This window comes from Charadrius vociferus, unplaced genomic scaffold, assembly GCF_000708025.1.
Source record: "Charadrius vociferus isolate BGI_N301 unplaced genomic scaffold, ASM70802v2 scaffold862, whole genome shotgun sequence".
NCBI lineage: Eukaryota > Metazoa > Chordata > Aves > Charadriiformes > Charadriidae > Charadrius > Charadrius vociferus.
In genome coordinates this window covers 1135663-1147483 of record NW_009647209.1, presented here as the reverse complement: position 1 = coordinate 1147483, position 11821 = coordinate 1135663, and the positions used below count along the sequence as shown (strand labels likewise).

At 38.8% G+C, this 11821-nt stretch overlaps 1 protein-coding gene across 1 annotated transcript in view; it reads right to left on the bottom strand.

The window, feature by feature from the left end:
* Positions 1-11759, bottom strand: part of ACTR3 (ARP3 actin-related protein 3 homolog (yeast)) — a 44032-nt gene extending 32273 nt beyond the window's left edge. Inside the window, exon 1 of the mRNA XM_009895866.1 lies at positions 11617-11759. Coding sequence (XP_009894168.1) covers positions 11617-11759 — 143 coding nt within the window. The remainder of the gene's footprint in view (positions 1-11616) is intronic.
* Between the last annotated feature and the right edge of the window lie 62 nt (positions 11760-11821).

The window sequence follows — 11821 nt, the reverse complement described above, 5'->3', positions numbered from 1 at the left end:
CACACAACCCCCCCGCCCCGCAGGCGGCGAGCAGACGACGGCGGCTGAAGGCTTATTTTAACGCTGAAAACCTGAGAGTTGAGGTGGAGAAAGTAAAAAGAAAACAATTGTTCAAGGGCTCATTGTTTTCTTTCTTTCACCTCTCACAGCCCTTCAGGGCTGGAAGGACAGACTGCTGTGTCCACCAGGCCTGGCCCAGTTCTGGCCCCACGATGACATACTGTAGCCACACGCGATTCCTTGTTTGCTTTCAAAGTATTTTAATGTTTTAACCGTTATGGTATTACGGCTCTCTGGTATTTTCAGTCCTTTGCTTGCTGCCACCTTGGCAACGTGAGGCTGTGAGCTTCGTGGTGTAACCCCAAGCCTTGCTGAGGATAAATTTGGTAGCCCATGCAAAGGAGCAGTTGTCAGGGCTCAGCGTGCGCTAATGGGCCTTAATGGCCCTAATTAGCCTCACCTGGGGCCTCCACCTCACACTGCCTGCCCGAGGGCACGGGAGGCCCGTCCCACCTTCGTGTCCGAGCCGTGCTGACCCAGCCTGGCCTTCTGCGGGGACACCAGATGTCCCTATGGGCCTCCCTGGAACCACCGCTGGCCCTAATCCGGGTCTGCAGACTGACATCCTGGCTTCACCTTGGGCTTGTTTCACCACCATGAACTTGGTCTGATGATCTGGACTCTTGGTCGAGCCTGGACGCTACCTTTGGGTCCGCTCATCTCACCTCAGCCATGAACTGAGGGACATGCCCAGGCTGGTGTGTCCCCTCAGCCCTGCTGGCTGTGTCCCTTAGGGAGCTACCAGCCCTCGAGGTATCCTCGCAGTGGTCTGGCTTCCTTCTTCAAGCATTGGTCCTCCTCGCTTAGTTTAAGCTATCTCTAATTAATAGGCTCATTCCCTGAGTTTACTATAGGGTTGGACAAGAGTCAGTGCCAGTGCAAAGTACACGTCCTTCAGGTTGAGATAAGAGGGAGTAAAACCATCCCTTTTGTAGCAGCAGCTAGGCAGTTCAGTTGTGAAGTTCAAGCCACCATCTGGCTTCTGTGGGCTGCCAGATCTTCCCGAGGAACATAAGCAAGGAAAGGGGATAACGAGAATGTTAACATTTTTATTTTAATGTCAAAGCAAATGATGAATAGAACATTATGAGGCAGTTTACAGATAATGAAAGGGATTTCTGCAGGATATGGTGTAGCCTGTGAGCTATGCTACCCTAGAATATGAAAGATTAGTATCTCTGAAAGCTTTTCAGAGAAAGTACAAACAGCCCTTTTTTAATGCACTTGCCTGTGTGTGTGTGTGTGCATAGGTACATACTTATCTAAAATAAATACAGTTAGTATGTAAAGTACCATGTGGACTTTTCACTTTCCTCATGGTTTTATTACCTGGTATTCAGGGTTACACACGCAGCAGGTTCAACTGCTGCATCTGGCAGAAGGAGTCCTGGAACAAGAGAGTAGCTTAGTGCTTCAGCTGCAGGGGTTCAGGTAACCTCCCAGAGGAGTGTCAGACAACGGCCAAAAAAACTGCAGCACGAAGAAAGTGTGGAGCTGGCAGGTCTTGTCCTGGCTGTACAGCTCCGAGAGCCAGCACAGAGTTACCAAGTTAGTATGCCCAGCTGTAGTGAGTTTTGAACACTGCAATCGTTAGCATACCATAGCTGGCTGTTCTTTTTTACCTAATATTTCCAAATAATGCTCCTGATCAGTCTAGCTAAGCTTTAATAGCAAAGTCAAAAGACAAACAGTAGAACTGCTATAAAAGCATGCTGATGACTTTTTGCTAACAGAAGCATCATTTCACTATAAAACACTAAATCATACCCACAGGCACTTACTGTAATGCACTCTACAGAAAATATCCCACAGCTGGATTTATTTTTTTCCTCCTTGTGAGTGCAAGTGTTTTCTGCAAAACGGTAGGACACTACGCAGGAAAAAAAAAAAAGTACTGCAGTTCATATGGAAAGTGAAACAAATCTGTTAAGTAACTCCATTGTGATCTCTTGCAATGTTTGCCTTCTTCCTGAGACTGCGTTAAGAATGACATTGAAAAAGAGCAGTGCTGGTGCATTTTGTTTTACTGAATTACAGTCGAATTTACATGTGAGAACCAAAAAGCATAGGATTTCTCTCAATATCAAGGTGCCAAGTCAATCACAGTTTTGCAAGGGCGGGAGTTGAAAGATTAAACTCCCTGGCCATGAGATCTCGTTTCATTTTATTAGTCTTGCCAGATGCAGTTCTTCAGGTGGCCATGGACCTGGGCCCCAGTCCAATAAAATAAAGGTGCAAGATTTCTCTTAAAGCAGATTATCTCACATTGTTGTACCATAAACACAAGTTTGGCATATTACTCATCAAAATTCAAATAGATCAATCAAAATTTCAATACTGCTTCCTATAATACTTCCTACAAAGTACCCTTTGTACTTTCGTGCATTGGCATCTAGATTATCTTGGGGGATATTTTTAGTGTAGAAGTCTTGTGCTCAAATTACAAAATTGAGCTTATAAAGCTAAAATTCAGCTAGATCCAGCAGGATTGCAGTGCTGACTGATATGTTTCAAAACTTTCTTCAGTACAGGAGCAGTAGGAAAAGCCTACTGTCTGTTTTCACGGCATAATATTCTGAATCTTTTCATCCTTATTTGGCCGGAAGTGAGTTCCAAACTTCTCCAAAGCTTTTCACTGTTCCAGTGTGTACCAGAAATCAAATTTTTAATGTGTAGAGGCAATGTCTTAGGATGTTCTCAATCTTACCAATGGAATGGGCATGAATAAAACCCTAAAATCTGGTACCATCCTATACAGCACACATAATCCATCAATGTTATCATTCCATGATGCATCACAGTCCAGCTTTTATAAGCACAGTTGGGTTGCAGGTGATCTTTCCCTGAATATCCATGATAACAGAAGCAATTACCATTGCAGAGCATCCTCCTTCTGTTGCTGTATGCCTCCAGGCAGTTCAAAACGTAAACATAAAACAAGAGAATGCAGATGAATACAAATGCAGAAGGAATGAGAAGATAAAAGTTCAGAAGGAAAGTATTTGTATTAATCAACAAATAAACACAGGAGCAGTCTAACAGTTTGATTCGAATGGAGGGAATTTTCAGACAACTTTCCGCAATTTATATATAAGTCAGTCTTGGGGGCTCCAAACCATGATGCAGATATGATTTACTAGTTCCGGCAATATTACATATTAAAATTTCACAAGGCCTTCAGCCTGAAGAAGTGCATACCTAGGCAAAAGTATTACAAACACTTTCCAAATTTGGTCCCTTCCAACCCCTACCATTCTGTGATTCTGTGAAATCACTTGCTAAGCTATGTGGGAAGCTGTTCAGCATCCTTCTCATTCTGGATCGTTTTCACGCAGCTAATGGCCTGCCCTTGAACATGCAGAAAGAAAAACAGCTCTGTGAATCCATATATAGATCGAGGCCTGGGAAGCACAGTGAAGTGCAAGGAACCAGAAAAAAACAAAAGGAAGTAAAAGTTGCAGGGGTGAAGGGATTTTGGAAATGCCCAAGAGGGCTGAGAATCTGATCTTGCCCACGTCAGCATGCTGCCATTTAGATTGGTAAAAAAACTGAATTTAAAAGGCAGGTTAATAAACAGTACATCACAGTGAGCATCCCTTAAGCCCAGGTAAAGCTGAGAATAAAACCTAGAGAAACAGCCAAGGAAAATCAGGTCTAGATTATCCATTAAACACTATTCACTTTATTCTAAGTATAATAAAGTAGACTGCTTAATAATTTATTCCTCATGTTTAATAATTTATTCATCACATTCTAAGTATTTTAATATAAATAAGTTTTACCAGTAGTCGGTGGAATACTACAGAGAGCTAAACAAGAAAACATTTTATCTACCCTGATATATGACGTATGTAGATTTCTTCCAGGAAGGGCCACAAGCAAAATTATAGTGTTATTGGTTGATTTTGGCATAGCTATAGCAACAGCCATATGGGAGGCATGTAATTTCATGGAGCTGCACATGGTGAAGTCATGGCAAATTACCAGGATCTCATTTGATGTGGCTACTCTCCAAGAGTTCTGACTGAGATCAACTAAAACCATTAACTTTCAAAATATAATTAGTCCAAACATTATTTTTTTTCAAATAACAAATGGAAAAAAAAACCAACTATGATTTTTTGTACACTGAAACAAGGTATGTAAGGAGAGAGAGAAACTTATAAACTGGGGCTTGTTTATATCCTTAGACTGTTATGATGATAACACTCTTACTGCCTATTGTATTTGCTAGGAATAACAGCAAAATGTGTGTCAGAAGATCAACACAGAAAATACAAAGAAGAATTTGACTGAAAATGTGATGACTTAAATAGGAACTTGATGTTCTAGACAGAGGCAAAATCCGCAAAAGTCATGCTGCCCACAGAAACACTGCATTCCTATTTACAGCTTGCTTTTCTGTTCAAAATTTATTATCTTTATGCTGCTATTCCATCCTTTCTCGTAAAAAATACATCTTGTTCCTTTATACAGCTTCTGCAAGTGAATTAGCAGAACGACGGCAGCAGTGTTCCTACAACAGCAAAACAGAGTACAATTCCCTGCCTTTGTGTTGCATCTATACTGCACAGGCTCCACACGGTCACACCCGGGAGCCAAGTAATAGTAATACATAGCTTGGCCACGATCAGAAAATCTGTGCTGTCTTGTGCAATAGAAACATTATTATGTGTTCTCAATTGTACCTATTTACTTTCTTCGCTGCAGTGAATGCGTATTGCTACCTTTTTCATGTGACTTATTATACACTTCAACAGAACTGAGAGCCTACATCAATCACAGCTGTATCTGACTTGCTTTAGTGGTTGTACTTTAGGCATCAACTTTCATGTTCACCATGTCATGAACCATCAATTTGAGTAAAACCCATAATTTGCAAACCCATGTAAAAATACCCTTTTTTAATTTAGTGATCTTTTATGTTTTATTCAAAGATGTGATCCATGCACTAAATCAAATCAGTATGTCACTACTTGAGAAGTTTGCAGTTTAGCAGTCATTGCAGGTATCCATAACCAGTGAGGCTTCCAGCAGAGCACAGAAACTCACTGGGTTAAAACCATGCCTTAAAAAAGTGGCAAGAGCAAGAAAAGTGTCAGATCACTGATGCTTAGAACAGAGGATCAAGATGATCCCCAGTGGATCATTTCACAAAACCAGCAGCATGAAGAGTCATAGAGCATGCAATGGCACCATTGATTTTTGAGATATTCAAACATTTGAAAGTGCAAGCAATTGAAGGTGCGACAGGTAAACAAATTAATTTCTGTTCCCAGACACTTGTTCAGACTTTAACAGATGTTTACTAACATTTGAGAGGGCTTTGCTGCTAATATTTGACCTCTCATTCTAAATGGCTTTTCATAATTCAGAATTATTTAGAAACACTTGTATTATACCTTTTTGGGGTTTTCCTCGTTTTGTGACTTTTGAAAAAAATATATTCTCTTCAGTTGATCCAACTCTTCAGATTAGCTTTTAGAAGACAATAGATATTAAAGGCTATTATATCACAACTGTGTCATTGTGCCATATTACTCTTATTGTACTTACTTCAAGATAACGCGGGGAGGAGAGGAGAACTAGGAGGAGAATTTGGAACTCGCATAGACAGGTATCCTTCTCTGGATGCAGCAGTGGGCTGCTTGAAAATGGTACCAGCCTTTCCAGTCAGCTGGATATCATAGCATCCACAGTTCCATTGGCAGAAGCATGAATAAGCACTCCCTAATTGTCTCCAGACAAAATGAGACATAACTAAAAATATCCTCTCTGATGGGTTAAATAATTTAGTTGCCTTCTTTCTAGCAGGATAAGGAATGTTCTCTCCAGCAGAATAAGGAATGCTCTCTCCAGCAGCGCTGGGGGATAGCAATGAACAGCTTGTGAGCTATCTTTTTCTATTATCACAGCTATCTGGAGCCCAAGTTGCTTGTTAAGATGCATGTTTTATTTAGAAACAATGAACAATAGTAGTCAAATTAGTTAACAGTGGAAACACTTAAAAATACTGTGTTCCTCAAATAAATAAAGTGATCAATCTATTTCTAGTGACAATGCTGCATGCATAAAAAATGGAAACAATTTCAAAGCACTGTTTCTGAATGCTGGGTACCTCCACACTAGCTTTATTCAGTCCGTTTGGTAATATATAGAGAAAGAAACTCTTAACTCATTTCTGTAAAGTTGGAGTTTCTTGCTTGTCCTGCTGAAAGTCAGTGGAAAATTCTCCTGAAATAATAACTTAATGGATCATCAAAAAGTATAAAAGCTGATTTACAACTCTGAAGTGCTGTGTCAGCCACTGTAGGGATTATATGGATGTCTTTGAAGATGACCACAGTCAATTTGTAAGAATATGCTCTTCACATGTCTAGTATCAGAAATATATCAAAACTAACAGAAATATGGTATCCAAGCATGTCACTCACTCTACTGCTCTGAAAAACTGTACTAAAAGCAACTACCGTGGCAAATGATGCTCATGAATATGTAAATGGGGCAAAATCTTATAGACAGACAGATTACATGCATTATGTTAGCCCTCACTGTAAGAATAGGGGCGTTAAAATACCTCTTTAGAGCACTACGTGCCTTTTCAAGTTGGTGTGCCATCCTAACAAGCCAACCAACTTGACCTTTAAGGACAAGATATTTTGAACCCTTACTATCTGAAAACAATGCACTGGCAAACCCTAAAATCAGTAGCTCTGTCAGTGCAGTTTCTCATCTGAGAAACTTTCCTTTTTGGTGCAGTTTAAAAGCATCTGCATTGAAAAGACCATACATACTTGTTAACATTACAAAATGTGAAAACCAGAAACTTTCCCTCCTGTATTTCCCTGCAGAATAACTTCCAGTTTAATCCATTTGCATGCTCTAAATATAGAACCTATATATACACCGTACGTCTCCCATGACAATACTGTAAGAATCAATATGGGACATTTGTTCCTTCGCTTTAGGCCCTTCTTATGAGAAAACCTGACTTATCTTGAACATTATGCATGCCCAGCAAGGGATCAGTTAACTATTACTATATTGGGCAATACTGCAATTCACTTTGAATGGTACCCTGTGTTGCAATGAGCCTCAGTGAATCATTGTGATTATTCATACAGGAATGTGTAAAAGCACAAATATCAAAATCTGTTCTGTGTTCTCCTGAACACACAGGGTCAGACTGCATGCAATTCCAACTGTTTAGCCTTGTGCTGCGAAAACTGCCTGACTTGAACATTAGAAAGTTGCTTTTATGGGAATATTTGGTGTAAGTAAAAAATTACATTTGACTCTATGTTAAGGCCTGTTTGCTTTTTTGGATTGCATCTCCAGAGCGAGCAGGTACTCATGCTCACACATGCATTTCTGCTAGCTATGGCATTCAAATAACTCTCTACTTGTCAACACGCATGAAGGTTAAGCATGCAGTCCCCTCCTGCCCATGATTTTTCTCCATGGCATGGTAATTCTGTAATTTGGAACACTTCTGAAAGGTTTACTTTCCATTTACTTTTTGCTTTGCTTGGATAGGCTTCAAAATGGGTTTTTAAATTGTCTTTTTTTAACAAATTATGATCACAATTCATCTACTGAAAATAATTGAGTGATAGCAATTTAGTCACTTTCAGTCTGGGAAATCCCATTGCCAATTAAGATTCCTGTTTTCTTTACTATTATAAATCAGTAGAGTAAAGAAACTGAAATAAGTGATGACAAGTTCCTCAAATGAGTTGTTTTATTAGTCTGTAATCTTATTACTAGCTAATATTCGCAAGTAATGTTCAGTAGGAAGCAGAAAAAGCTCTCAATTCTAGTTTACTTCCTACAGCTATTAAAAGTAATGGTTGATAAAAAGCAACATTGCAAAAATATTTGTGCTTTTTGCTCCCACTACATCTGCAGCATAACATTTTTCCTGTAAGTACTAGTAGTTTTCATAGTAATCAGCATAAATTTGACTCAAAATAATACAGTTTTAAGCACTCAGGTTTCTTAGAGCCTTGTAATACGGTAAAACAGTTAAGAAAACAGCTTGTAACAGCTCAACAAGGGTCAAAAATACAAAATGTTTGTAAATACACAAAAGAGGACTGAGAACAAAATGGAAATTGTAATATCTAACTCGTAATATACCCAAATTTTGATGTTTTCATTTCAGCATCTCAAGAATTGGATCGGGAACAGGGGATGTCAATGAAGATAGTTGAGCAATAGAACTGTCTCCTCAATCACAAGTGGCTTCATGCAAAGTGGGACTTCGGATGCGAGGACACTCTAAGGGCAGTTGAGGACAACTATAAGATACATTAAAACTCAAATGGTGCAAATAAGGTGAAGTGGAACAGCTATTGTAAGTTATGTGATAACACTAGTGGGCTAAACCCGAGCAAAATAAAGCATTTTCTTTTATGCCACAAGACTCTACTTAACAGCTAATGTTTTACAGTGTAACGGGGTCCACAGAAGGGATTAGCCAGGTTCACAGGTCCATCAAGAGCTACTAAATATATTGGCTGAATTACAGACTTCCAGATAAGGATCCTGTAAACCATTTATTTCTAAAAACTATGAGGTTGTACCATGGAAACAACTACTCTCTAAGTGCCTTTTTTCCAGTACCCTTTTCCCAGGCATCCATTACCAGTCATTGTGGAGACACGATTCTGAGCTAGATGGACTTTTGGTCTAACCCAACAGAACAGGGGAATGCTCTGCTGTCATGCATCCTATGCCGAGTCTAGTCCTGAACACTTAGACTAGATCTTTCCCCTGAGGAGGACAGAAGTTGATCAAAACTGACTTTGTCAGTTTAAATTTTAATACTGTTTCTTCTGCTGCTTTTGTCTTTGAACATCTTGTTCATCAAAGATCTGATGCAAATCCTTCTGAAGGAAGCATTTCTCTAAAATAAGCAAATTCAATTCCTTTGTAAAGATCTATTATGAGACCTATAGAGTACTAAATTTCCTTCTTGGGATCTGATTTATTTCACCCAAATCAGCTGTTACATTCTCGTAAGTAGAATATACATTAGCAGCAACTAAATTCAAATTTTCTTTATAAGTGCAATTTAGCAGGTCTGTAAAATAAAATTGAAGATGTTTTCTCTTATGAAAATACTACAATGCTGCTGGGAAGTAGATATAATTTTGCTTTGCTTATAAAAGTGCTATTTATCTAACTAAAATATTCACAGCAAGAAAAATAAATACGCAATGTGTGTATGTTTGCAATATACACAGTTTTATTATATGTGATTACTGTAACTCTAATTCCTAAAAAAGGAACAGCAATAAAAAAGGGGAAAAGAAATCGTTCTTATAATAGGTTCTTTCAGAGAAGACACAAGATCATCATGTGAACTTTCACAATAGGAAGCAAATTACTTAGTCAAGAGCTAAAAATACAGGAGTCCTGTGATATTTCTAAGTGTAAAAAGTTCAAACTTCTGAGCTTCTGACAATGTTGACCCATTTTTCTTCAAATGCTTCAGGAACCACAGCGTGAAGTGCCTCTCCAGTGATGAGGAGAAGCTTGGCACTCCACCTTAAGAATGGCAGTTTTCTCCTGTTTGCCTGCCTCAGTCAAAATGTTTAAAATCAAAACATTAACAAGTTGGATTTAGCTGTGTTGCCACATTGAGATGCAAACTGCGTAGTCTCATAAAAAATAAGGAAGAAAACTCACATATAAGAGAGGACATGTGGAGCTACACTCAGAAAGATGGTTTTAATTCACAGTTGGGATTTCATATGCTTTCCACTGTCAAAGGAGACTGAAGGGAAGATATAAAATCTGAGCATTTCACAGATATTTTGCCATCCTGAGCACCAGCTACTGCCACTCACTGTGGAACAGCACTTGCTTGGGGCAGCAAACCAAGCAGAGATTTATTATCCTAGCTCTCAAAGGTGAATTCTCCTTTTCCAGAGCTTTTCTATCACTGTGAGATCAGGTAAGACAGAAGAGGCTGAGAATCTGCACCTTCCCTGTTGCTTTATTTATTCTTCCTGATCACAAAAACACAGGCAGCTTTTTTTAAAATATGAAACATTCACCCCATTTTAATATAAATTATGCACAACGATTTTCAAAATATTATTTAGTAAAAGCCCTATGAGCTATAAAAAAGTATTATGTGTAGTTCCTCTGTCAGAGTACTGTAGTCATAACTCTGGTTGTCTTCTCTGGTTTCCCCACTTATTAACTAACTGACCTTGGATAAGCCATGTAAGTTTACCAAGTCTCAGTATAAATACTTGGAGCAAAGACGTGCAAGGCCTAAGAAAATCAGATGCTGTGAGATGCATACACATTTTTGTAATTACATTTTATACAATTTTCAGCTTCTCCAAATTCCACAGAAAGCGCCATTTCAAGAGGACTGCTATTTTCCTGCAGTTTTGTCTAGGAAATTAATTTTACCTAAAATCTCTTTTCAAAGTTATAAAGTAAAAATTTCATGTAAAAGCATCATATTTTGTCAATTTTTGCTTCAAGGCAGAAGATAGTGAGGACAGAAGCACAACAAATCAATACAGTATCATTTTTAATACATATTCAGAACACATCCAAAAAAAGACAGTTTGAACCAAGAGCATAATTCACTGCATTTCCTTGTGTCATTTAGACTATAAATGCTTCAGGGTAGGGATTGTATCTTACTACTTCTAACAAGCAGTTTTATAAGGCATCAAGCTTGTTGGATGTCTCTTAGTGCTACTGTGTGCAAATAAAAACCAGCTATATTAAGAAATGCAGGCTCACAGAAAACCTCAAACCAGTTTCAGAATAAAAGTTCTTGAAAGTTTTTTCTTTCCTTCTTAAGAAATAACTTTTATTTATATACAGGAAATAATTCAAGCCTAACAATAACACTCACCCAGACATATGATGATAAGATGTAACATCTTTATATGAGAGATAACGGACCTCTTCAATCACTATCTTGTAAGAAGGGCAAAATATCTTGTTATATTTCAACAGTTTGTAAGCGTGAATAACACAAATTAATTTCACAGCTATATCATGTGTATCACCTAGTTACAATTAAATATAATTTACCTTTCCACTCATCTGTATACATCGCTTACCGTTATTTCCTAGCAGCTTTTACTGTAAAATTCCCAAAATATGTAATAGTTGAATTTTGCCAAAAGATGCATTTATGTTAGCAGATGAATACAGAATAATCTGCAACACATTGCACACACCATTTTTAGGTGGTATTATGAGCTCAATTGTTAAACTACGAGGAGGTAATGTGGACCACAGAACCAACACAAACAAGACCACAACCTGATTTTGCAATTCCATCTAAGCCTATGCTAGTTTATTTTAATAACTATTTTTCGGTAGATTTAAAGTTTGCCTCATGTTTCTTTTTACAGCTTGGTCATTCAGCAACTTACACATATCAGAATTAAACTTAAGGTAATTGTGCTTTAATGCAGATTGTACGTCGATACGATTTCACTTTTTCTATGCTATTAAAAGCGCGTTGAGAGCGAAGCAGACATCTATTTTGAGAATTTAATTAGCTGCCGCTACTTCCCGGTCCTGTCTCGCAGGGTGTAAAGATCAGGGTAACTAAGAACCACCTCACTGCGCTGTAGGACATTTCTCGAGGGTCTGGCGCCCTGCGGCTGCTCCTCCTCCTTCCCTCTTTCTGACAGAGCAGCTTCCACCTCCATCCCACTTCTCCATCTCCCGTTCTCCTGCCCTCTTCCGCCCCGGCGCCCGCGGCCGGCAGGGG